General features: G+C 34.4%; 1 protein-coding gene and 1 long non-coding RNA gene across 3 annotated transcripts in view; one reads left to right on the forward strand and one right to left on the reverse strand.

Annotated features, from left to right (window-relative positions):
- Positions 1-118: 118 nt before the first annotated feature.
- LOC111628295 (putative leucine-rich repeat-containing protein DDB_G0290503) lies at positions 119-27,581 on the forward strand. The gene is made up of 21 exons (XM_023372058.1): positions 119-260; positions 1,422-1,613; positions 1,698-1,757; positions 1,824-1,904; positions 1,975-2,088; positions 2,172-2,237; positions 3,620-3,709; positions 4,066-4,182; positions 4,295-4,348; positions 4,433-4,564; positions 4,956-5,033; positions 5,106-5,312; positions 5,405-9,172; positions 9,879-10,277; positions 11,307-11,420; positions 11,575-11,623; positions 13,940-14,049; positions 14,119-14,319; positions 14,395-14,526; positions 23,404-23,467; positions 27,531-27,581. The coding sequence occupies exons 1-21, from the start codon at positions 234-236 to the stop codon at positions 27,539-27,541; spliced, it is 6,066 nt and encodes a 2,021-aa protein (XP_023227826.1). The 5' UTR covers positions 119-233; the 3' UTR covers positions 27,542-27,581.
- LOC111628296 overlaps positions 12,595-27,805 on the reverse strand; it is a 30,117-nt gene continuing 14,906 nt past the window's right edge. The window contains exons 3-5 of one of the 2 annotated variants that reach the window (XR_002757152.1): positions 22,880-22,989; positions 21,858-21,928; positions 12,595-13,529 (exon numbers count right to left, since the gene is read on the reverse strand). This is a non-coding gene — a long non-coding RNA (uncharacterized LOC111628296). The remainder of the gene's footprint in view (positions 13,530-21,857; positions 21,929-22,879; positions 22,990-27,805) is intronic. The other variant, XR_002757153.1, reaches the window with a different exon arrangement.

Genomic DNA, 27,805 nt, shown 5'->3' on the forward strand with positions numbered 1-27,805 from the left:
ATTTTTGTAATTAAAAAGTTGAATTAACGAGGTATCGATAACATTAATTCTCTGGTTTCAACAATGCTTAACAAATGGGAATTGTGGTATTTATCAATGCCTAACGATCGAGTAACCTCGTAGCTAATTTGCATAAGTTCAAATTTATATTTAGAAATTCTAGAATAAAAATATTTAGAACAATTTCGGGGCATTCGATTTGCTCGAAATCTGTTTGTAAATTCGATGATAAAATGGAAAATAATACAGAAATTAAGCTCGTAAGTGTCAAAATTCCATTTTTCTTTACTTTAAATTACGTATGGAGCTTCAGAATGCCCGGTATAAGAATCCTTATACTGGATATAAGGATATCCGGTGTAAGGATGAGCGTTCGATCCTTGACATTGAAAATTTAGGGCTTCTATCTCTATTGATTTTCGGATGAAGTAGTAGACAAACGAACGAACGGATACAAATGCTAGTGTAAGTTATTTTCAAAGCGTACAGACAAACTGCTAGTTTAAGCAATTACGTAAAAAAAGTATTTAATTGTTTATAAACACGATTCATTTCAAATTCGAATTTCTCGCCTCGTGATAGGTTAATTCAAAATTTTCGTAGCATCGATCCGCGCTCGTATTGGATATGCTTTATAACATTCCAACGAATGAATGCCAGTAAACATTAAGCGTCACTTCCGGCAATCGTCACTCTCCGATGACAGACTGATGACCGTTTAATAAGTGTAACGCGTCACTTCCGGTGATTCGTACACCCTCGACGACCTTCATTCGTGCGAAATTAATATGGATTAGCGTTAATTTATGAGTATAATTGACAGATTGACGATGAAACTGTTCGAAATTTCATAAGTGTGACGTTAATAAATAATAAATATAAATATAAATTAATACGAAAATAACCCGTCGAAACGACGTGGTTATCATTATTATTATTATTATTATTTTTTTAATGTCGGAAGTGACGTCGGGCATTTCCGGCCACGTGACCTGCCACTTTTACGCGGTAGGATATTCAAATTTTCACACTCAACGTGTCGTTGTCGGCGCTTCCAGAAAGAATAATTCTAGAGAAAAATAAAGCGAAAAGTCACGTAAGCTTATTAATTTCGGTTTATTTTAATAATATTATTAATTATAAAGTTACTTAAAACGTTTTTTTTATAATTATATTAAGTAAAGGTTAATTGTAATCATCATTAGTTAATTTTTATTCTCATTTTACAATGATAAATGGTAATTTTAGTATTAATTTACCAGAAATTCGTACTGTTTGTCTGTCTGTCTTTCCTTAATCTCGATAGACAAAAGCCTATATGGAAAGATTATGGGCAGGAGAACCCCAATTATTCCATAGATGCTTTTGAATTTGTCAAAACTTTATTGGCCTAAGGATCGTGTATTTATTTATATTTTCAGTTAGCCGAATTAAAGACTAAGGATCGCGAAATCAAACAACTCAGAAGAGAATTGTGCATACTTCACGAAAGGAATAGTTTCTGGTTGAAGCATCAATGCAGACACAAGAGGCTGGAAGCCAGAAACTCGAACGATGACTCGAAGAACCTCACTGTTAACGAAGCAACCGAGGAAGGCAAAATAAACCTGGGTGTAAGAATGGTGGATTATATTAACACAATAAGTATCTTTCGGTTTTTGACACTAGAGATCGATGTAATTGTTTATATCTGTTAGGTCTGTGGATCGAGTAGAAAGAATCCAAACAAAAGGAAGTATACTTCCAACAGCAATGAGGCAAGATGATTGTTTTATAGATTAAAGTAGTGTTTAGTACGAGTTTAACTATGTTACTTGTTATAGAGTTCGGATTTAGACGATAGATCGAGTAGCAGCGAAACCAATGTAAGAAGAAAGGAAAGAAAAATATTAAAGACAAGTCAAGTGAGTATCACACACTTAATTAATACCGAATATTCACTCAATCACTAAAAGTTTGTATTTCAATACGTAGGTGCCAGAGATCATGTACAAAAGACTGTTTAAGGAACACTTGGAGCTACAACGTTCGTTCTCCTTGTTTCGTCAGATAGTCAGCGAGAAGAAAGGGGAAGAAATCAAAAATAAAGTAAGATTTAGTTGGGATATTAATTAATTTTGCAATTATTTCTACGTTGGAAACATAATTTTCTCTCTTAATTGAAATTTCAGAATGTCGTTAGTCTGGCCGACGAGAATCAGAAATTGGGGCACATCGCTCTTCACTTAAAAAATAAAGTGAGATTAAAAAATATAATCTTTAATTATTTAATCTTAAAAATTCTTACAAATGAAATAATAATTATATTTTGTTTAAAAGAAACATTAAATGTCCTCTCTTTGTTTTTATGAAAACAGTTTTAAATGAAATATATTTTTATATTTTTAGTAATTTTTCAAAAAACTAAACTGATTAATACATTTTAAATTAATAATTTATAAATAGTTTTACACATATACGTTGACACTATAGACCCTATTTTGTGACCACCCGCTTTATAACCCTCTGTTTTTGAATTAGAGCGGTCATAAAAGCAAGCAACTGTAATACAAGAGTTATAAAGCAAACATTTGTAATGCGAGGATCTCGAAGCAAATACCAGTAATAGTAGGGTGAGGATTTGATAAAAATTCGGCTCTGCGTGAGTAAGTCCGAATCTTATAATGGGCAGTAAAATTTTGAAGTGTACAGACAATTTCATTGCCACACTGGTAGAAGGCCAAAAGCACCTTACTCGACGCAGGAGAAACCAGTGGATCTCTTCAAGAGTATGGTAGAAGAAAGTTGTAAGTTGCCAAGTCACGGCAGAGTCCATTGCTGAGTAACTTCTGGGAATCTTTTTAATTTTTGGAAACTTCTGAAGAAAAATGTAGAAGGGCTGCACTTTAAGCGAGCCAAAACATATACTTGTCCAGAAGTTTAACACACGATGACCTCCCAAATAAGACCGCAGTTCTCCCCCCACAATTCTGGCACTTATTATCATCTAGAAAAGTGTTGATTTAATCACAACTCGCTACCAGTCTATGATTCCAGAATATTGATTTTTGGCAAATTGCTTCAGGTACTTTGGATTATTTTTTCTAATTTCAAATATAGTTTAGGATTTTTATTAGTTCCTTCAACTCTGTAATGGGCAAGAGTGTGTTATATCTTTTCTTCTATCCACTTCTTAATGGCATCAATGTTCACACAATGGTAACGAGGACGTTGCTATCTTTGTCTGCTGCAAAAGGTTTAAATAATGACAGAAATATATTCAAGTATTTCAATATATTCAGTATATTGATCTTCAAATTAGCCCAATTACTATTACTTTTTCCTTTAATCAAGGTTTTCTTTGTAAGGCCAGTTTTTAATACGATGCCGGAGCCAATTATATTGTATACAATACAGGTACACAACCGAATTTTCAACACTCTTTGTTTCAAAGCCTTGCCGGACCAACCGTGGTCGCGTATAACAATAAATCATCGTAGAACCCAATAACTATACACCTCTTACGTGTCTAAAGTATACCACGGGTTGCTAGATAATTAAATATATATTAATATAAATAATTTTTTGTGTTTTTATTTAAAAATTTGATAATCCTTAACTTACAAACGAATTCTTTTAGATTCAAAAGTTGCGCCGTGAACTGAAAGAAAGTCAAGATCAGAATGAATTGTTAGAGTTTTGCGTGTTGGAAATTGAAAATCAAGGAAAGGTAACGGATTTTCTTTTCATGTGTTTACAAATTTCGTTTTGTACGGCTTGTTTTAACTAGGGAAGATTTTAGCTAAATAAGCTAGTCAATACGCGATTCTACGTTGAACTGAGTAACAAACTATTATGATTTTCAATTACATGACGGCCAGGCGGCCGATATGGGCTTATACCATTTATGGGGGACGAAAGATCGAGTCTGGATAAGGTTAGCCGTTCTTTTGCCATCTGTCCTCCCTCTGGTTTTATAATAAAAGGCCCTCTTAATGCAAAAGGCATTAAAGGAGCCTTTTAAAAAGTTTAAATATAAACTTTTTATTTTGCCATTTTCGATTAAAATTGATTAATTTTGATTAGTCGGCATCGAAACCGGTGGATTGCGGAGTAAATACCGAAAGATTTCCGGTTTGCTCTACTACCAGGAGCTCCGAATTTGATTCGTCGGTTTCGTCCTCCACGTCAGACGATTTAAATGTAAGTATTAAAATTTAAATATCAAAACTTTTTGCTTTCCTTCCTCTCCCTTTTGCGGCTAATTAATTGTAACGATTACAGTTTTCATTGATGGAAATTTGTAATTTTGTAGGAAAAGAAGGTAACGGAATTAAAGAATAGTTTAAAGGAATTATACTGCATTCAGGTAGGATTCCGATAAGATAAAATTCCTTTAATAATAAGCAATTTTGTATTGTAACTAATTGAGTCCTATTTTTGAAAATTTCAGGATTCGACTTCCGACCGTTCTGTTCTAATAAAAGCGGCATCTTGTATCCAAAACAGTTATAACACCGTATGCAACTTACAAAACGATGTTAACAATTTGAAGAAACGTCTGGAAGAAATTACGGGAGAAAAGGTAAAGTATTTTATGTGACACGTAAGAAACTTAATCGCCCCTCGTCTAATCTCAGTGCTAAAAGTGGCATTCGGGTTAGAGCACTAGTGTGCCCTAAAACACACTAGCTGTAGGGGTATACAGGTTGTAAAGGCTAACGTTAAGGTACCGACTTCGCTATATAGAACTTTGGCTGTAAAAAAAAGAAAAAAAAAATATATATATATATATACACGCCAAATCGTATGCTTGCTAAGCGAGGAAGAAATTTAAAGTTTCTGTTCGCCTACTTTGAATGGCCGAATTGTCGCGTACCCCACCAAGGCTTGTGTTAGAAATACAGTACGACTTAAATTGAATAAAATGTCTTTAATTATTTTAAAAGTAAGTAAGCCCTTTTTATGTGTTACAGGAAGATCAGACTCGTTCCAATTGCGAACTTTCGAAAAATTACGAACAATGCAAAGAACATTTGGAAGAAACAAAATCGGTATTTAATTAATTAATAAGAATTAATTAAAACATTGTTATCTTTTATTAATTATTCTCTTGTTTTTTCCAGCAACTGATAGATATTTCGGAAAAATTAGCAGCGGTTGAAAAAAGAGAAGAGAATTTGTACCTTTCCGAACAAATGAATGTAAAATTTAAAGAATTCCTTCGAGTGATTCTGCAGGATACTTACACGTTATTGAATTATTCCAATAAGAAAGAAAACGACGTGGAAATTTTGAAAAATAAACTTAATGAACTTCATAAAATAGAAAAAGTTAGTGGCTTAAATGTTACCATTGTATATTTATAAATTAGCGTATTGATTGTGCTTGCAATATGAAATATATTGTATTGTGTATTTTGTAGGAAGCCGTTTCACAAGCCAAAATTGCTGGGACTCTGCAAGCCTCACCAAACCCTCTATTATCGGAGATTGGGGAGGGAGTAATTTATAAATTTGTAACGTTTGCCGAAAACTTCAACCTGTCGCAGGACGTGGCATCCGAAACGTCGGAAAACGACTGCGAAATTCGAGAACTTCGTATGACGTTACAAAAACAAGACCTGCTGATCGAAAACTATGCCAGGCAACAAGAAGAACTCTTTAACAGCTACAACGAGTTAACCTCGAAGTTAGCCGAACACGAGTCGATTAAGTACGATCTCACTCAAAAAATAAACATGCTAGAAAAATCCGAACAGGATCTGGTGGAAAAGAATTTGAAATTGTATATCGATTACGTGTCGGCTAAAGAGGAGGTACAGAAATTACTAATCGAACTGGAAAACAGGCAGGAGTTTTTATCTTCCGGTTCGTCTCGAGGAGTTCACGAGGATTCGGTGCAAAGTGCCGAAATCAAGAGGACACTCAGTGAAGAATCGGACCCGTTGGGTACGATGACCAGCGAAGACGAGGGTCTGGGAGAAGAAAGGAGGGGAGATTCGACCGGACCCAGCAGTCTTGCCGACCTTCAGGAATCTGAAGAAGATATACTTAATCGAACGTCGGATTTCGAATCCGAAACGGTGGAAGATCATAATTTGGACTTGGAGATTTCTCAGAACAGTTTGTTAGAAGTGGGAATCGACACTCAGGAATTCATGGAGCATCAGAAGATGAAATCCGAGTGGAAGAAAGAAATGGATCGATTAAGAGAAAGAGAGAAAGAATTGACCAAACAGTTAAATTGTTCGCAAAATTTGATTTCTAAATTATATAAAAGTATTAAAGTTAAAGAAGAGCAAGTCAGAAAGCTGCTTCAAGAAAATTGTACGAGAAATCACGAGAACTGCCAGGAACAAGAGTTAAAATCGAAACTGGCATACGTGCAGAACGATTTGGCGAGTCTTCAAGAAAGGTTAGCCTTATCGGAAGAAGATAAAATGTCTTTAAAAGAACAATTATTAGAATTAGAAGAAGCGGAAAACGATGCTCGATTAACCGGTCAAAGGTTGCAAGAAAAATTAAATTTAGCCGCCGAGAAAGAAAATCAACTTCGGAGTCAACTGGAAAAGCTCAAAAATCCTCCGGACGAATCGTTTAATCGGTCCGAATATCAAGACATGACGAGAAACGAACTAGTTTCTCAAATAGGGTACATGGCGGTTTTAATACAGAAATACGAAGATCACATACAAACTCTGGAAACGTCCAAATTAAATCTGCAGCAGAGAGTTTGTTGTTTGGAACAGCTTTTAAAATCTGCCGAAGCTCTTACCAGCGCGTTTAACAATCGTTTGGACGTCAAAGAAGAGTTCGTGCTACCAAACGATTATCTAAATGTGGAATTTTATAAAAAGTCAAGTGTCGGTCTTGCAGTTTCTACGCAGACCGATTTTAACACGGATAATATCTGTGCTTTTTGTAATTCGTTTCTAATTCCTCCCGAAATTCCCAAACTTTCCGAGTGTTCTACCCCCGTCCAGCAAGAATTATTACAGAGATTGCACGTTTTAGAAAAGGAAGATCAGACTTTGCGCGAGCAACTTCATCAGATGGACGGAATGAATTTGGCATTGTGGAAGAAACTGCACAAGTTGGAGGCTCACGTGGGAAAATGCCTGAAGAAATACACAATAGAGTATTTTCTGGATGATGGCCCAAGCCAAGGGTTATCCGAATTATTAGAATTAAACGAAAATGAAAACATCTGTGTGGAGAAACAGAGTTGTAGTGTCGACGATCGGCCCGCTTTGTTGCCCAGTGCCAATTCGGATCAGCACATTCTTCAAAGAATTCTCTCTCTGGAAAGTAGCGAACAGAAACTTAAGGAACGCCTGCTACAGTTAGAATGTATTAACCACGAATTTGAAAAAGAATTGGAAATTAGAGAGAGACTATACAAAGAAAAGGAAATTCAACAGCAGAAATGGCTGGAAATTGAAGATTCTTTCAAAGAAACTATAAAGAATTTGGAAAACGAAAAGATGTGTTTGCATAACAAAGTCTTAGTTTTAGAGGAAGAAAAGCTGCAACTGCATAAAAATATAAATAATTTACAGTCGGAACTCGAGGCGCTGAAGAGCAATCACGATAAATCGTTGAAAGAACTAGAATTAAATCGTCAGAAGGCGTTAATTCAATTGGAGAAGAAACAACAGAACTTCGGAGCCTTAGAGGCTAAACAGGTGCAGAGAATGACGGAATTGGAGCACGAACAGAAAAGTATCGGCATAACTTCCAAAACGTTCGAGATCGACTTGGAAAAGTATAATTTAATAACGTGCGAATTAGAAATGTTGAAGAAAGATCATCGCGTGTTGAAAGAGAGTGCGAAAAAGAATAAAGAAGAGATCGAAACTCTTACGAAAGACTTTGAATTTCAGTTCGACATGCTGAATAAGCTACAAAGATCCAAAGAAGAAAAGTTAAACGGCGAAATCGATCATCTGTTAAGCAAAGAGAGAGATTATAATTCAAAAATTATCGAAATGCTGGAGAAACAAGCCATTTTAGAACAAGAATTACTAAGTAAAGAATCGGAGCTGGAACAAACCAAGAAAGAATTCCAACATCAGATGAAAATGTTAGAAGAAGAGCACCACGTTATAGAAGCGGAATTGAAATGGAAGTTGAAAGAGATGGAAGAGAATGCGGCTATTACCGTTAAAGCACTGAAAGAAGAAAAGAAACGATTGGAAAACGATTTGCAAGCCGATCTGGAAGATCTGCACGCCAAAGAGGAAGCTTATAAATTACGCATTTCCGAACTCGAATCCTTCGTAGAGCAGCTCAGAAAAGAAGCAAACCAGATTACAGAGGCAAACGGTTCGAAATGCAAGGAGGAAAAATTGGGAATTCAGTCCGAAAACGTGTTACTTTTGCAAAAGTTAAGCGAGTTTCAGAAAAACGAGAAGGAATTAAAAGAGAAACTGATAGATATGGAAAAGAAAGAAGAAGCTTACAAGGAAACTTTAGAACACGCGGAAAAAATCATCGCTACCTTAGAAAAGGACTACAACGAGAAAATCGACGAACTGGAATCGTCGGAACGATCGCTGAAATTGAGAATAAATCAGTTGGAAGAGGTAGAGAATTGTTTTCACTGCAGTCTGGACAAAGAAAAGAGGATGTCGGAATTCAGAAAGTCTAATAACTTGATAGAAGAATTGTTAGAAAGCGAAATGAGGGAAGCCGCTTTAAAGGAGCAAATCCTAGATTTGGAATCTAATCAGAGAAATCTCTTGCAAAAATTGCACGAGATGGACAAAAATAAAAAATATTTACAGGAAGAGTTAGGCAATCACGAAGAAATGATTTGTAAGGTGGAAAAGTTGCAGCGACAAGTGGAATTCCTAAAGAAAGAATTGATTTCGGTGCAGAATTCCGAAAAAGCGTTACAAGAAACGCTTCAGCAGGCCGACGACATTCTAATTCAGAAAGAAGAAGACCTGAAACAAGACTTGATGCGGGTGGAAGAAGAAAAGAAGGAATTAGAAGAGACTATATTGCAGTTAAGAAAGCAAGTTAAAGAACTGGAATCCATGCTGGAGAAGTCTGAGTTCGAAAAATTATCCTTTGGAGAACATCTCTACAATACGGTGGGAAATTCCGATATAGAAGAGGAATTTGTACAGAAAACTTACGAGGATCGTCAGAAAGCAGAAAATATTGGGACAGAATTAAACTCGAGAGTAAGTATATTTTTCATGAAAGTATTCGAACCAAGACTAATTTTCAATTTCCATAATTATTGGTATGCTGTTTCATTGGAGAAGTAAATTAAAATCCGATGAGTCAAGAGGCTTAAAAGTTATTGAGACTTCGTCTTCAGAGGTGATGCATAATTAATAATTAAAATTAAAACAATAAAAGTCCTTAATTTAAATTCTTTCAAAATCTTTGTTCCAAATTCTGAACGCTATGGAAGACAAATGGCAAAATTCTGATGACATTTCAATATTTAAAAATGCTCGTAGCTATTTCCATATTCTGTTTGGTTTAGCCTGGTCCATGATGCATAAAAGATGCAGGCAGGGGATGGGGGTCGGACTGCACGTGAAAAATTCACCCAATTGTCAAGAGGTAAGAGTTAGGGATGGTTCTTTTCCATCATCCCTAACTCTGTGTTGAGGCCCACTTCTCACCCAAAATGTTTATTGAACTTCAGGAACTTTGGCCCTGGTAATGTTTTCTTTTCCGTCACTAAGAGGTTTCAATTACAGCTAAAAAGTTTCTGGCTGCCAATCTATACGTAATAAAACTTCCTCTTTCGTTCTTCCTACAACCATCAGGGCAGGAGGTCAAAATTTCTTCGTTTAATCTTTTCTCTCTTTTATTTAATTTTGATACAAAGCTTTTTTTCTGTGATGTTTTATTTCTCTGTTTAATTTTTGGCAGAAAAGTATTACACGTGACGACGAAAACAATCCTTATTCGTTATGTGTGGAATTCAACAATGTCGGTCGCTTACAAATCGAAACTTTGTCGGACATGTGCCAAAGGGTGTTGGGGAGGAGCCAAAATTCGACGCGGGAAGAACCTCGTCCTTTAGAAAGAACCGATTCTTATTTTGACGAAGTGGAAGAAGACGCCGACGATGATTTAAATTTTGGCTGCATGAGTCCTGAACTGGACATCTGTCGGTCAGAAGCGGATGGGATTTCTCCTGTGACGTGGTCGAGGACGCCCGGAATAGTATCTCTAGAAGATTTGACTACGGGTCTGGAGGCTCAACTGCAATTAGAACAATGTGTTTTAAGAGCAGTAGCTTCCATGGAGAGAGAGATGCAATTAAAGGTATGTTCTTCACATTCAAATTAAACATTTGAACCAATTAATGTTTATTTAAACATGCATAAACAATTGAGTAATTAAAAAATAAAAGATAAAGGAACCAAAAATAAACTTTTGCTTGACAGACAACATAAACCGACATCTTGCAAATTTATGGCCATCCTTATGATGATTTCACATTCAGTAGGGATGGTGATAACAAAGAAAAAGATCCTTTATAAGATTCAAGTTGCTTTTATATCCTCACAAAAAGTGAGAGTAAGAATTTCATTGTAGGCTCCTCCGGTGGAACTGATCAAAAACATAAGAATGCCACAATATGTTGTCCTATTACTCTAACAGAGTAAGGTGTGATCCAGGCTCAGATCTTAAAAAATTTTTATGGGTGATTTGACATGGATATATAGGACCATATATCTCAATTATAAATTTAAATGCATTAAGTAGTTCTTTAATCAAATTTCCTTTTAATGATTTCAAATACAGTATTAAAGACATTGTAGGCTAGACACCTTGCTTTTTAATCACTCTACAACCCTCTGCTGTTAAGTACTATATTTATTTTATCTCACTGTGGTATTATGCAATTCAAATTGTATTTTCTTGAATTTAACTTCAATTTACTACACCTCACCTACAATAATATAGTTTACTTAAGAACAGTTTTTATGAAACAATTAGGCCACAAATGCTAATCTATAGTATAAAAACTATTTGACATTAGATTTAGTATATGTCTCTTTAATCCGAATTAGTAAAAACGGTAGACTTTCTCTCAACTATAAGGTTAGGTACTCCTTTATTGCAAATAACAAATGCATTTAGGGCCTATATGAGCCCCTATATATATAAGGAGTACCTAACCTTATAGCTGAGAGAAAGTCTACCGTTTTTACTAATTCGGATTAAAGAGACATATACTAAATCTACGTATTCATCAGCTACCACACTGGATATTGAGAAGAACTATTTGACATTAGCTAAATTATTATTTATAATTATATCTTTGTATATGTATAAAATATTTTTCAGGAAGCATCCAAAATTTTACCAGATGATACTATTTCTGGCAACAATGATAGTTTACATACAGAAAATGTGGATATGGGCGATTCTGGCATGACTTCGACAAATGATCTTATTTCCGTAAGTCTAATTAAACATGACAAACAAGAGATTCTACATAAGTCCAGTTATTCAAAAATATAATACAGTAATAATATACTGTATATTTACATATTAATGTATCATTTAATTGTATATTTCTTAATATTAATGAGATTAAATTTTAATTTTATAGAAATCCGAAATAACAACAGTACAAACTGAACTGCACCAACAGCAGTCTGGTAAGTCGACAAATATAAATCTGTGTATGTGCTGCTTATGCTTGAAAATAATACAAGTAATACATATTTATTCAAAAACATTTTTTAACACTAAACATAAATCATAAAAATGTTTTAAAATGACAATTGTAATGTTTTGATATTGAAAAAAAGAACTGTTTACATGTTCCTCCAAATATCTGCATATGTTCAAATTAGAAAATTCCAGTTTATATTTCCTTATAAACTGGACTACTTGGAGGATTCAGGTTTAAATCTTATCTGGATCTTTCAATTTATTATGGATAATTTAGATCTCTCCAGATATCATTCCCTATTCCTTTCCATGCTCATCCTATTCCAATTCAACCATGTCTGTAATGGGAAAAGTTTTGAAAAGATAAGATATACACCAAAATTATAAAGGAAAAGCTGTTTTGGTGTTTTCCCTGTTTAATGTATAAGTTATATGCTTAGCCATAATTTTGTCCTAGATAAAATCATGGCTAAGCATATAACTTATACATTATAAGTATTAATTGTACCTAATGTCACAAGTCTATTTGTAAACTTTGTCACTGAAGAGCAGAAGTGTGGTCTTTCTTTAATACTTCTGCTAGTGAAATAGCATTGTAAGTGAGTTGTTACAGAGCAGATCACAGCAATTGCATTTAAACAATGACAACTCTAAAATACTTTTTAGTTGTGACAGATACGTAACAAAAAGTAGGCCAATATTCTCCGACTGTTAAGAATAACTATACATTCATAAAACTGTAATAAAAATGGTTTAATCTGAAATGGTTAAAATTTTGATAACTAGAAAAAAAGTAGTTTTTCTGTTTCAGTTTTTTAATTGTATCCTAACAAAAGAATAAAGAAACTTTTTGTTTTTATGTTGTCTTATATTGATCTTTTTTACAAGTAGGACTTATTTATACCGATGTAGTTTTTGATTAGTAAAAAAAGAGACTGATCAGAAACTACACCGGTATAAATAAGTTCTACTTATAAAAAAGTTCAAGTAGACATTTTACTTTTTGTTTAAGGACACAGAGGTAAAAAGAAAACTGTTTACTCTTTCTGCACTGTGTGCACTAAGAGGGTATTTTTATTTTGTCCGTCGTAGGTTAGGCAGATCTCGAGACCAATGCCGTCCAGAAAAGTGTCTGGAATATTTTGCCCAACTATATTTGCGCCAGATCCCTCAGAATGGCTGGAAGACACCCTCATTCTGGCTATCAATTTTTATAAGTTATGCATGTTAAAATTGTTTCAGAAAGTTATTCAGTACATAATTTTTATCTCAAAACACTACTATTGATAGATTAAATTTATGTTTATTACTGATGCCTTTAATCAATGACACAATTCAAAACAATATATTTTTTGAGGATCTAGAAGACCTCAAGTGATAATTGGTGATAGGGTCAGTGGGAATTTTTTCAAGGATTATTGTATTTACAACTTTAATTGCAGAGAACTTAAAACTATTATTTGAATGCTGTTTATTAATTGTATGTTTTTCTCGCTGCTGCAAATGGTATTTATCTAGGTCGTAATATATAGAATTGATTCTCAGATAAATTTATTACAAAATAAATTTTTATTAACTAGTACATAAATCACATACATAAATCTATATTATCAAATGTTACAATTTCTTCAATGGAAGGCTTTGAGATATTACTTTTTATTATTTAATTGGTGCATAATAGTAATTATATCATTGAACACAAAGCTGTAATTAGATAAGTCCATTTGGAGATGGCATTGAACATCAGGCACTATTATTTACATCCACTTGGAGATGATTTTTTTTATTAATTCTGTCCACTCTCTCTCTCTCTGAACACTGATGATTTGTTTTCCAAGCCCATTAAGACTAAGCCTACAATGACAAGGGACAATACCCAGCAGATTACAACTGTAAATAAACAATATACATATAATAAAGTTAAAAAAATATTAAATATTAACAGTAGCCCAGATTATACATTAAACAGATGAATACTACTATATTCAATGAAATTATTGCAAACTTTTAGCATCAAAGTAGATATTTAATCAACTTTTCTCTTTTACTTTAGATGTTTCTAAGTAATTGATGACATTGTGTATCTTTAATATCAAATATTATAGTAATTTTATTGAATTTAACCTTAAAAGAGCCATACCTGGCTGCTTCATTTAAGTTTTTAATGTAAAAAACTTTAACATGCTAGATTAAAGCACTTGAGCTTGGCATTTGTGAGAGAAATAAGTTTATACTGTAATTTATTCCTTTAATTTTGTAGACAATTTACAAAATTAATATTTTAAATTAATATATTCCAGCTAATCCTCTTCCTCCAAGTAATTTCTGTATATTGCGTCAAATTGGTAATCACGGTCTCTTAGTCAGTTGGACGACACCGAAAGAAGGTTGTCAAATAGGAGGTTACCAAGTAAGAAATCCAGGATAAATAGTTTGCCATAAATCTTTATAGCAGGTTTAAATAGTTTTATGTTTTCAGATATATGTTGAAGGAAAACTTCATCAGAAAGTGCGAAGTCCGGAATGTACCAAAGTGATTCTGTCTAAACTAAATGTTTTCCAACCGCTGAACATTGGTATATATTCCATATCCACATTAGGGCACACGTCGGAGCCTGTGTTCGCTTTTCATCCCGGTTCTTCGCAACTTGCTATAAATAACAATAATGTACCATTTATGGTAACATATTTCTTTTTATTATACATTTTATTCTCATTAAATAAATATATCTGATAGAATTTGTTCTGATTACAGTGCAGGACGGAACATAGTTGTGTATTGAGGATATACGGAGAAGATAATGAGTGTCGGGAATTTTCTGTACAGAAAGGAAGTAATGTACTTGTAACCGGTGTTCCTGATGATGATGGATTTTGTACAGTAAAGGTATAGAAGTGTCAAAATATAGTAATTAATTTAATGAATTATTTTAAACTTAGTAGTAACTGTGAAGGTTAGTGCAAAATTAAAATTTACCACAAAGGCAGACAGGATATGTTAAAAATAATAATTGATATATTTTTTACAAGTAAACAATTTTGCATATATATACAGATTCTTCATTGGAAATTCCAACATCACGATATATTACAATAGCATGCGAAGTTATCGCTAGGACAATAGTTCATTATATCCAAATGTGCGGTACCAATCCCGATTGTGATAATATGAAGCTCAACCTTAAAACTAATCTTATACATTAACTTAACAATAATGGAAGGAAAAGATAGATACAATAGAAACAGGGATATCCTGGATTTTGTTCGGTGTATTTGCACTATGTGTACTGCTGGAAAGGATACCACACGATATTCTCCAAAAATTTGACTCGTTTTCTTCTTCTTCTTCTATGCTTAAGATTTTTCCTTTCACTGTTGTCGGTTCTACCTTAAAACTGGACCCCTTCTCTTAATGTACTTCCAAGATCTCTGGTTGTTGCTAATGTAACTCGGAGCATTCTCCTTACGTCCATATACTTCACAGTCTAGCAAGAGAATGCCTTGTCCGTTGTCTGTTTGTCCTCAGGGTCCTGTTCACTCTTTGTTCCTCATATTCCTCAGAACTGGTCATCCCACCCAAGGGACAGGGATTTAGGTAAGAAAGTTCTAGAAGGAAATAGAACAATAGGACAAAGGGTAGAAAGAAGAGACTAAATTAAACTTAAATTAATATTTGCAAAAATATAGTGTACAGCTACATAACCCTCTTGATAGTCTTTGTAAACTTTGCTTGCTTTCCAAGAACTAGAACTTTAGATTTTCCACCTAGGGTGACAGTTTAGAAAGGAAAAAGAGCATTGCATATGTGCCAATAGACTGATATGGGCTGTACATATACATATACATGCATATTAAAAACTTCTTCAAACCAGTTTGATAAGACAAGTTATTTAAGTGTTAAGATGGAAAAACATGGGAGTAGTGTAAAGTGCAAAAAAAAAAAACTGTTATGCTGCTAAATCTCCCAGCAACTACTTGCCATGAATGACCAGATTCTACAGATAACAAATCCATTTTTTATATGGATGGATATCAAGATGAATTTTTTGGCAGGTGATCTTATAAATTGATCTCTAAAGCTATTATCTTCTTGTGTAAAAAGCATCCTAAACCCAAACCCAAACTCAGCTGTAGTTTTATTAATTTCAGAGAGAGAAAAAATCTTTTTTATTCTGTTGTATTCAATTTCTGGTGGTCTGAGGATTGTCATTTGAAAAACAGTTCATTTCCTTGCTGCTAATAGATTTTTAGTGTTTATGGACATAATTCTTTTTGATTTACCAATCTCCCACCTCTGTTAGAATTTTGCAGATTCTGGTAACTGTCTAAATTCTTAAAGATCACAGTGTTATTAAAAGTGACAAATCCAAGGAAAGGGCAATTAGAAACATGTATCCCATTTTTTTAAGATTATTATTAGTCATATTTATAAAAGCAGATTATACAAAATTTGACAATAAAAATATTCAATGAATTACATTTAAAAATTCCTTTGATGTCAAGTCAATCAGAACCACATGCTACAAATGAAATAACAATATCTGAGATAATTTGATGTATCATTTTTCTAATATCAATTTATTATATTTTACACTGACTTGCAATATTCCCTTTCATGTTGACTTTTATTAACAATAGACTGCAATTCCCTGACAATTATGAGTCACAAAGATGCATGTAAACAATCCATTTTCATTGTCTTATTCTAAAATAAGTTAGTTCTAATATTAACTAAATTAGAGAATGAATGGAAGGATTTTGTTAGTATTGGATCCTTTTTTCTTTGTTCAGTGAGGTGGGCACCAGTTAATATGAAAAATTTAATCTCACCACATGGATGACTTTCGACGAGATGAAAATTCCACTCTTAACCTTTCTTCCATTTCTCAATATCACAAAAAATTTGAGCACTACTCTCCTATGTCCCCTCTGCATAGATCCTCCTTTGTCAGTTCTCCTTTCCATGTGCCTTTCACTCTGCTGGCTTGCTCAAGAATGACAAAAATCATCCTTATACTTCTTAAACTTGGTAAGTGATGATAACCCTTCCAGCTCAAAACTTGCCAGGAAGTAAATATTTTGTGGTTGCAAGGATTAAACAGTGGGAAACAATAAGGTTAGTTGGATAAATGTATAAATCACTAAGTTACTAAATAAGAATAAAAGGACATCCACCCCCTTCTGAATGAAATAAGGGGGTTCTTCAAAGCTCTTCCCGCTTACCCTGTTCTAGTCTGCGGTGACTTCAACTCAAAATCCCCCATCTGGCATAATCCCATTCAAGATCCGAGGGGCTATGCGGTGAGTGAGCTGATAGCGAAACTGGTCTTCCAGTCTCTTAACTCCAGCCTACTGCCCACTTTCTCTAGTAGCAATGGGAACAGCTGGATTGACCTGTGTTTGGGAAACTGCAATTCAATGGAATTCAATATTAGTTGTCAAACACTGGATTACATCTCGGCTAGCGATCATGCCTATATCTTGACCTATATCTCTGGCATAAATTGCCAGGCAAATCTTAAAATGCATAACCTCACCAACTGGGACCTGTTTCCGGACCTCATCAAATGGCATTGGGATCCTACTGGGCTAACATCCATCACCTCCCACCATGAAATCCACTTTGCTGTCGAGCAGCTTCAAATTGCAATCATCATGGCATATTCCCAGTCCACAAGGATCAAAATCAGTAAGCCCTCAGCCCCTGGTGGAGCAGTGAGTTAGACACCCAAAGAAAAAAGTACAGGCAGGTAAGAGACCCTCCAACAAGCAGCACTTACACTGAATTTTCCAAAAGCATCTCAGGGACTATAAAATCCTGATGAACTGCACAAGGAGAAATGCATGGAAAAAATTCTGCACAGCATCTAATGACAGGGGTCCTGGACAACTCTGTACTACACGGCAATCAAAAAAAAGGAAGCCTCTTGCAACTCCAGCAACCATTCCTGACTCTCACAGCTTCACCAACTCACCAGAGGACACCTAGACACCTATAGGAGAATATTCTCCGAACTTTTTCCCTCTGACAACACCATCGAGAGATGAGGAAACAGAGTCTGGACATTTTATCTCAGGTCAATGACAAGCCTTTCTCTGTCTTGGAGGTTACACAGCAATTCAACAACATCAAGAAGCAGAAAGCCCCAGGAACAGATGCCATCACCTGAAAGATGTCCCTGCAGGCATATGCTATTATCCCCACTACTTTTTTGGTATTATGAATCCTATACCACCTTAAAGCTAACAACACTCTAAATTCCAACCAGTATGGTTTTATGAAAGGGAAAGCCACTCACCATGCTTTGGATAGGGTCATCAAATATGTGCAAAATGCCAAACAAAAGGGCAACCACACTATTATTATCAGTATTGATTTCAAGGGGGCCTTTGATCACGCCTGGTGGCCAGCCATCCTGGCCACCCTTTCTAGGGCCCACTGCCTGGTCAATATCTTCTAATTAATGACAGGATGCTCTTAGATACTTCAATGACAGGAAAGCTCTAGCAATTGATAATCATAGAGTCCACTATTTCCAGGGGATGCCCACAGGGGTCGAAGTCAGGACCCCTCCTGTGGAATATCTTATATAACAGAATCCTCAACATTTCCAGGTATGCCCCCCCAGATGGTAACCCTTATGTCCAGGGCTATGCAGACGATACCATCATTCTGCTATCCCATCAGAATCAAGAAGTGCTTCAGGACTACACAAACAATTTCCTGAAATCAGTCTATAACTGAAGTCAAGAAAATTATCTTCTCATTAATTATGGAAAATGCAGCACAATGGTCTTCCCTAAGGGAAATCCCCTCAAGAAAAGGCCCTCCATCTGGATTAATGGTCAGAAAATTCAACACACAAACACCATTAAATATCTCGGAGTTCTCCTGGACCCAAAACTGTCATGGAAAGACCATGTAAACTACTCCTATGACAAAGCTATTACTGCAAGTCATAAACTGAGATCCATTGCCAGGAATTGTTGGAGCTTGGACAGCACCAACAGCAAAATCATTTACAAATGCGTTGTTGAACCCATCCTCACCTATGGATGTGAGGTTTGGGGTTACACAGCAAACAGGACATACATCCGAAGGAAACTCCTTTCTGCCCAGAGGGCCGCTGCAATAGCAGTCACTAAATCATACATCACCGCTCCTACGGACGCCCTGTTGGTGAACGCTGGCCTGATTCTGGTTAACCTTGTGATCATCTATAAATACATTAAGAATCTCGTGGTGAACATGAACTCCTCCAACACCAGCCAAGAGTATATTCACAAGGCTGTTACCAATTACAATCTACTTGACCAGATCCACCCACTGGTGGATGAGGTCCTAAAGCATGGCCTTGATCTCAATGTTGATCAACCCATCATTCACTCTGCCAACCAGATCATCTCTAATTTTGACCCCCACCCCCTCAAACCCCTGGGGGCTCTGCATGTACACTGACGGCTTAAAGACACCCAGAGCTGTTGGCGCAGCAGCCTGTCTGGAAGATCCACATAAGAAAATCTTTTGGGAAGCGGCATTTAAACTTAAGAACTGCACTAACAACCAACAGTCTCTCTGGCAATTTGGAAAACCATGAAGTGTGTGCAAGACAACATTCAACTGTTTAGGGGTAGAATGATAAACATCATGAGCGACAGCCGTATGGCCCTACAACAAATTAAAAAAGGGGATCATAAACACAATATGACTTCTAACTTTAACACTGCGATGAGTAATAATGATCCACAAAAACCTTTATATAACAGTGTTGTGTCCATTACAATATGCACTAACATTTTTGACCTCCACTGAGGTCTTCTTCAGGTGCTGACTAAGTGGTGTCTCCTCCTGACCGTTGAAACGATGATGTCCGAGATGTAAATAGTGCGTGTATTGCGTTTCACCCCTCCGCTTGTCCCAGTTCGAATTCTTTGAATAAGTATCTCCACACCTGCGCGATCGACTCTCCATCTTTAAAGTTGATGCAGGTGCCCCCAACGTTGGCTTTAAAGATCTCCCAGGCCTCCAGGTGACGGATGTGATCAATATGAAATGCCTGTCTGATTACTTTGGTGTTTTGGAAATCCACCTGAATTTCAGGGTCGGTAACATAGACCTACAAGACGGTGGTGTGCTTGTTATTTTTAATATCTGATTGATGCTCATGTAACCGTTTTTGTGTTGAGTGATGGTGGAGGCAATGTAAACTAAGTCTCTATGGAATCTATCATCCCTGATGGGATTGGAGTATACCCCTGGGGCCCTGTTGAGATCTATCCTGTCCTTAGTGTTGCACAGCAGGTCATAAATAGTGCTGGAATCATAAACTCCCCATCATCCACAACTCTCTGAATATCATCAAGGCACTCAAAGGTGCTGCTTCCATTCATTTCTACTGGGTTAAAGGACACTCTGGCAACAGGGGCAATGAAAGGGTAGACAGCATTGCTAAGAAAGCACACAAGGTGGCCTCTCACCTCTCCTACTCCTCTGTTCCAATCTCCTACATATGCAGTGAACTTTCAGCCATTCTTATGTCATGGTGGCAAAGGGAGTGGGACAGCAGTTCCACTGGGTGTATCACCCACAATTTCCTCCTGACATTACACATAGGTCCAACCTCAAACACCTGAGCACAAATCATGCTTTTACCCAGTTATTAACTGCACATGGGAACTTCAAATGTTACCTGCACTGCTTCCTAAAAAAGGGAGACAGTCTCTGTGACTGTACCTTCAAAGAAAAAAGATGACCCATTCCATCTCATCTTCACCTGTTCGAAACACACCATGCACCACAAACATCTGAAAGAAATGTTAACAAAAAAAGGTCACCACTAACCTGCCACCTCAGTGCCTTTGTCGAAGACAAGGACACGTTTATGACTTTCATTAACTATGTCAACAAACTCCACCTCATGGACTACAATCTTCCAGCATCTAACACAGTCTTTTCTCCAGCTCCCTGACCTTCGAGCTCTCAAGACTGTAACCTGACAGTATCAGTCCACCTACTCCATTGTACCCCACTATCAAGGTGCCTCCCTGTTCATACTCTCTTTGGGATCTTGAGTCATTGTTCTCCTGCTATTTGTCATGCCATTGAAAGGTGCCCACTTTACTCTCTGTATCCTACATGCGGTCATTTAATCCAATCTTGTTAATTATAAATTGTCTCTCTGGACAGGCAGTTCGCAGCAGGCGCCTTTGTTTCTCCTTTTCCCCTTCACTCTTCACTCCACCCTATCTCCATCCCTCCTTCTTCCCTTCCTTCTGGTTACACCTCCAAGTTAAGGCCATTTTCTTTACAAACTATAAATAAGAATAAAAAAATAATAATCTTGTAATTATAATAATAATTGCCCACCACAACATGTTAGGGAAAGTGAAGGCAAGGGATATTGCCCTAGTGGATTGTTACAATGAAAATCTAGTAAAGTGTAGATCAAAGAAAGATTATTAATTAGAAAGGCAAAAATGTTTACATGAGGAAATTAATTTTATGATAAGAATCTCATCATTGTGCTTTAATTGTTTGTTTCAAAAGGTAAATAAATGAATTTCAAGCTATTAATGGCATCCGGTTGAATTATAAAAATGGTTTTAACAGTTGATGTAGAAACTTTGTAAATACAAGTTCTAAAATTTTTTCCACCATCTTGGATAAATGTAGTTCCAAGACAACAGAGTCTACATCACTTATTTGCATGATTAGTCATGAATTTTCAAACACTCATTATTCCAATAATTTGAAAAATGCTAGTTTCTTAGCATAATGTTGCCATTGAGAACATATCACACAGGAACACTTTCAGAGGAAAAAAGTTGTTTTATTGGTGTGAACGGATATGCATTTCGGGCTTAACGCTCCTCTTCAGTCCTATTATTGCATATTTTATCAGTAAATTGATTACAGGTTTACAAATTTACAGAATGCATTGAAAAAATTAGGATATGCGTACAATGGTTTATATAATACAACTTAGTTACCTGAGATAGTGACAGTTAAACCAACATGACTCGTAAGAAGAAATACACATAGTTGAAAAAGGAAGGAGCTAAAAGATCATTTGACTCCACACACATACACATTAGGATAGTATAACATGTGCTAAAATAAAACACAAGGGGTGAACTTAAATCTAAAATTAAGTATATATTGAGAGGTGAAATTTTTTATACTTAATTTTAGATTTAAGCTGAGTAATATTTACTTACCAAGTTCTGAGAATTTTCTGGGATCAGATCTAAATCTTTTTAACTTGCAGGAGAATCCATTTTTAACCATTCTGCATGAAATAAAAAATTATTGTAGAACTAACAGAGAAATACTTTAGCATTAAGTTCTTATAGTAATTATTACTGCTGTTTTATTTTTATCATCATATATCACATGTTTTAACAGTTCATAACAGTTTTTGATAAGATTTAAGTCACACTAATATTTCATTTAATTAATTCAAAACAGTTTCTCTTCTTTAAAGATACTTCACTCATTATTTATTCATTTATAGGATTCAAGAAAACTATTTAAAGCTTGTCAGATATAATAATTCACTATTTTTATAAACATAAAAGAAACAAAAATATTATTAATGGTTTGAATGCTGATGATTTGCATCACTATTTATTTAGATCTGCAAATGAGCCATTTACTAATAATCAGTTGTAGCTATCCTATCTAGAATCTCTAGCAAGAGTTAGTCAAAGCAATTATTTGAAAATTAATTCTTAGCTGCAACTTAACTGAACAACACACAGAAATACAAAATATGTATGAATCCACTGTAATTGATATTTACGTTCAACCAAGCCAACCTGCATACTTTTCCAGCAGTGATGTATATGATTTACGAATGTTTTTGACTACATTCACTAGTCTGCTTCAGGTCAAACTGAAACTTTATTTTTCAAAAAATGGAATGCCTCAATGTTTTTTAAATTATGTGATTGCCTTATCCTGTTCGACGACATATGTTCCAAAATTAACGATTTAGAACATTGAGGCATTCCATTTTTTGAAAAATAAAGTTTCAGTTAGACCTGAAGTAGACTAATGAATAGTTGAAAGCATTCATAAGTCATCTACTTCACTGCTGGAAAAGTATGTAGGTTGACTTGGTTGAATATAGATATAAGTTCTAGCTGTTAGAAGGTATAGTACAATTTACAAAGTCATACTACTGGCTTTTGCAATTTACTTAAATATTTTTATTGAGTTAAAGCAGAAACTAAATAACCTTGAAGCTTGTAGATAGTGTGGAATGTGAAGTGGAATACGGTGAGAAGCTTGTCTAGAATATTTAAATAGGATTGCTAACTGACTTTTCAGCTGTGAAACCTTCTTAATCTGAAAATCAGAGAAGTATATGAATAATAAATATTGAAAGTAGATTATTTAAACAGAATGCAACAATTAATTATATTAAATTAATTAATAATTTTGTTTTTTTGGACTCTATGCAATTAAATTATTCTTAAAAATACAGTAATTCAGAAACATATATTTTGATATTTGAAATGAAACACTGGCTAAAGATTGACCAATATTACCAATGAAAATACAATCTAAGAACAATGGTTAAGTATTAGACCAATATTGGATTCTCTTGTAGCACAAATGATTGTTTTTTTTTTGAATTTATTTAAATTTTCCTACTGTATTTTTGTATTAATATTCTATTAAATGTATTTTAGAAATGATATCAATTAACCCTTTAATTTGGTTTTGTTTGTACTCATTTGACTTTTATTTTCTTAACAGATTGAAAATCAGGAAGGAAAATTACCTTTTAGCGTGTTGAAAGAAGTTGAAAATTATTGCTTTGGTAAATGTGTCAATTCTTTATCTTTTTTTTTTTTTAATTTTAAAACATGATTTTACAAATTAAATTATAAAAAAACCTAAATATAAGTTAAAATTTCCAAAAAAAAATTAGTTTTTTAGTTTTATTTACTGAAAAAGAAAAATGATATTGGAATTTAGAACCAGGTATATTGGATTTTAACATCTTCCAGTTCATTAGGAATATGCTTAAACAATAAATTTGCATCATTTTTTAAATTTAGAGAACAATATAACCAAAGAACAAAAAAGTTCAGGCTCTGATTCTAAACAGAATCACATTATATAATATACTGGTAACACTCATTCCCAAAGTAGTTTATATCTCACATATATTGGATAAAGAAATGAAAATTTTACTTGTGATGAATACACTTTACAGCCTCACAATCCTTCTACACTTTGGGAGAAATACTTAAATGTGGGAAGATCTTATTTAATGCAATTAATCTACCAGTTAATGTGTGTTAAGTGAAATCATGCTAATTGAATATAACAAATAATTATTATATTTAGTTAGCATTTCATTTTACAATTAGAATTATCCCATCAGTTTACCTAAATTTAAAAAAGTATATACAGTAAAACCTGTCCGACACAGAAGTCGTATGAAGAATATAGCTTAACCTGGATAAAGTGGAAAATTAATATTTCATTTGTAGGAGAAATAAGTAAAATGGCCATCAGGTATCACAACAGAGCATAGCAAACTATATTCTGAGAACAATTTGGAACGTTTTCAGAGAAATGAAGGTTATGTGAAGAGACATATGAACACAAGGTCTTTGTTAATATTAATCTTTGATGGGATTAACCAGGAGCAGAGTTGAATCAGTTTCTGTGAATGAAGATTAGAATTTTTGATGAAAGAGCAATACGCTAGTTTTCAGTACTTGAACTTGCTTGTTGACTGTCATGTAAATTCATAAGGGTTGCACAAAGTATTTAAATACCTACCATAAGTTATTGGGAAACAAGAAAAACATTTTGCAATTGAATAGTTCTCAATTTTTGCAATTGAATGACGCCATGTTTAGTTGGATTCATTTGGATCAAGCCTAGTAATAAAATATTATTTATTAACCATTTTTACATACATGCCACACAGTTCAGTCTTTTTTTTATCTGGTGTAGTCAGAGCCGGCCCTACCATAGGGCGAACGGAGCAGCCGCTCCAGGCGCTAAGTCCTAGTGGGCGCCTAAGTGGTAAAGAAAATTAAAGGGTATGAATTAGGGGCAACAAAGGGGGGCGCCATAATAGAATCTCGCTCCATCCTACAACTTGCCTTGGGCCGGCACTGGGGTGTAGTTTATAGATAAAAGTATAATACTAAAACCTGTTCAAAATAAAAACCTACCAAATTGGAAAAAATATTTAGTACTGTAAATTCTACTTTACACAGGTTTTACTATATATATAAATGGTTAACATTATATGTATGCATTAAATAAATATTTAAATAATTATTTACATAACACTGTTTAAAGAATTAATTTTCATTAAATAAAAACTGTTAATATTAAAATTACTCATACAATCTATGGTTCTAAACACCTGTTTACTATCACAATCTGTTTATTTTATTTATTAATCAGTTAGTTACCTTAAAGCATAAAGAAAAGAAAAGACAGAAAGAAATTAAACAAGAAAATCAGGAACATCTTTCTCTACCAGTTGTTATATTTTATCTTTAATCAAATTATTATCTGTGAAACATGATAACTAATTCTTGAATGATTAGGAGTGCAACTGTGTTTATATTTGGTTGCTGTGGATAACATAAAACAAGGACTTTCCTCTTCAAGAAATACATATTAAGTTAGCTCAGCCTATAGGAGGAGATATTGATCCCAGTAGTGTAGATATAGTATTTACCTCTCTCCCATCTGACAAGGGTTGAAATCCTTCACACAACCTTCTTGTTCTCTAGCTTGTTTCATTTTACGACCTTATTCCATCCATCCAATCCACTTTGCCCAAACATTGCATTGCCTTATTACAATACAGAAAACTGGCCCCTATTTAGATGTTAGATAAGCAAAGAAAACCTGGAAAATTCTACATGAATGGCTTGTTAGTCAGGCATGAACCTACAACCAACTACTAGTGTTGTTTTTAAATGTCTTATGTTCAATGCAGTTTGGTCTGGTTTTCCTTTGAAGGAAGAATGAAATTATGAAGTGCAGGGGATTTGTATTGTGTTACAGAATAAAAGTAAAATGACATCTTTGGCCAAATGCTATATAGTTCTATCCATCAGCCCAGGGAACCAATAAGACTTGCAAGTACTACCACATTTGTTTTTGTCTGCTTGTCAGGCCTGTAGTAAGGGGGATTTATAAGGCTAAGTCTCCTACCCAAAGCACTCTGCATCCCTGAGAGAAACTGGGGAGTGGAGAAGAAAGCTGGAACTGGACTGATACCTTTTCTGTTTAGAGAAAATCTTTCTCCAGAATATTTGGAGGATAATTCAAGTTAAATTTTTATAGAAAGTTTTTCATTTTAAAGGATCATATAAGGTCTGTTTCAAGTTAGCTTTCTGCCCATAACACACTCCTGCAAGTAGGATAATTTGACGTTAACTATATTTACAGAGTGACACCATAATTTTATGCGAACTACATATCACTCTTTTATATCTGATCATTCACGAGTTAGCTTTCCCATTATAGCATGTCGCACAACCTACACCAGATTCATTATAACGAGTCCCCTTTTTAACAGCATGCCAAGAAGTACTTCAATAAAGCATTTCTTATACATTTGAGTCAGAATCAAAACAATTTTATTAATTCAAAGTCAAATTATTATATTATTTGTAAAAAATGAGCTATTCATATTTTAAGCAGTTAAAAATTGACTGTTGAGATATTAAAGGCAACATTTTGCTTTCTAGCAGTTTGAATCTGGATATATTCAGATTTTTAAAATAATTATTATATTTAGTTAGCATTTCATTTTACAATTAGAATTATCCCATCAGTTTACCTAAATTTAAAAAAGTATATACAGTAAAACCTGTCCGACACAGAAGTCGTATGAAGAATATAGCTTAACCTGGATAAAGTGGAAAATTAATATTTCATTTGTAGGAGAAATAAGTAAAATGGCCATCAGGTATCACAACAGAGCATAGCAAACTATATTCTGAGAACAATTTGGAACGTTTTCAGAGAAATGAAGGTTATGTGAAGAGACATATGAACACAAGGTCTTTGTTAATATTAATCTTTGATGGGATTAACCAGGAGCAGAGTTGAATCAGTTTCTGTGAATGAAGATTAGAATTTTTGATGAAAGAGCAATACGCTAGTTTTCAGTACTTGAACTTGCTTGTTGACTGTCATGTAAATTCATAAGGGTTGCACAAAGTATTTAAATACCTACCATAAGTTATTGGGAAACAAGAAAAACATTTTGCAATTGAATAGTTCTCAATTTTTGCAATTGAATGACGCCATGTTTAGTTGGATTCATTTGGATCAAGCCTAGTAATAAAATATTATTTATTAACCATTTTTACATACATGCCACACAGTTCAGTCTTTTTTTTATCTGGTGTAGTCAGAGCCGGCCCTACCATAGGGCGAACGGAGCAGCCGCTCCAGGCGCTAAGTCCTAGTGGGCGCCTAAGTNTTATAACGAGTCCCCTTTTTAACAGCATGCCAAGAAGTACTTCAATAAAGCCTTTCTTATACATTTGAGTCAGAATCAAAACAATTTTATTAATTCAAAGTCAAATTATTATATTATTTGTAAAAAACGAGCTATTCATATTTTAAGCAGTTAAAAATTGACAGTTGAGATATTAAAGGCAACATTTTGCTTTCTAGCAGTTTGAATCTGGATATATTCAGATTTTTATGCTGGTTGACCTACATATGTTCGGCCCTAACCCTTCCTAATAAGCAAGGGATAGGGCCCAACAGCTGAGGAATTTGTTGTTATTCAGTTTTGAACAAGCTTAATTGATCTAATAATTAAACTTAGATTATCTTAAATAAATAATGCAAATTGCTTAATTTTGTTTTTTTTTAAATTTCAGATCAGCAATAGGAACAATTGTGCCAAATACATCAGTGTAAAGAACAATTTAGAAAAGACCTAAATGAATTGTTTTGTAATTTTATATGTTATTTTTCATTGGACGAAAATTTAAAAATAATTTATAACAACAAAAATAATGCAAATTATTATTATTATAATTTTCTTTTTATATGTAACAAAATGATGTTGAAGACTTTTTTTATTTATTTTAATTGCCATTATGTTATTAATGACAATTTTGTTGATAACAAAATATTTTTTTGTTCTTTTGGA

This window comes from Centruroides sculpturatus, unplaced genomic scaffold, assembly GCF_000671375.1.
Source record: "Centruroides sculpturatus isolate CEXI.00-Female unplaced genomic scaffold, Cexi_2.0 scaffold466, whole genome shotgun sequence".
In the NCBI taxonomy this organism is placed as follows: Eukaryota; Metazoa; Arthropoda; class Arachnida; order Scorpiones; family Buthidae; genus Centruroides; species Centruroides sculpturatus.

Bases quoted from the DNA above. Each gene is read 5' to 3' on its own strand.
- LOC111628295 (XM_023372058.1), top strand. From the start codon at position 234: ATGGAAAATAATACAGAAATTAAGCTC. The intron at 261-1,421 runs GTAAGTGTCAAA...TTATATTTTCAG, and splicing joins ATAATACAGAAATTAAGCTC to TTAGCCGAATTAAAGACTAA. The intron at 2,089-2,171 runs GTAAGATTTAGT...TTGAAATTTCAG, and splicing joins GGGAAGAAATCAAAAATAAA to AATGTCGTTAGTCTGGCCGA.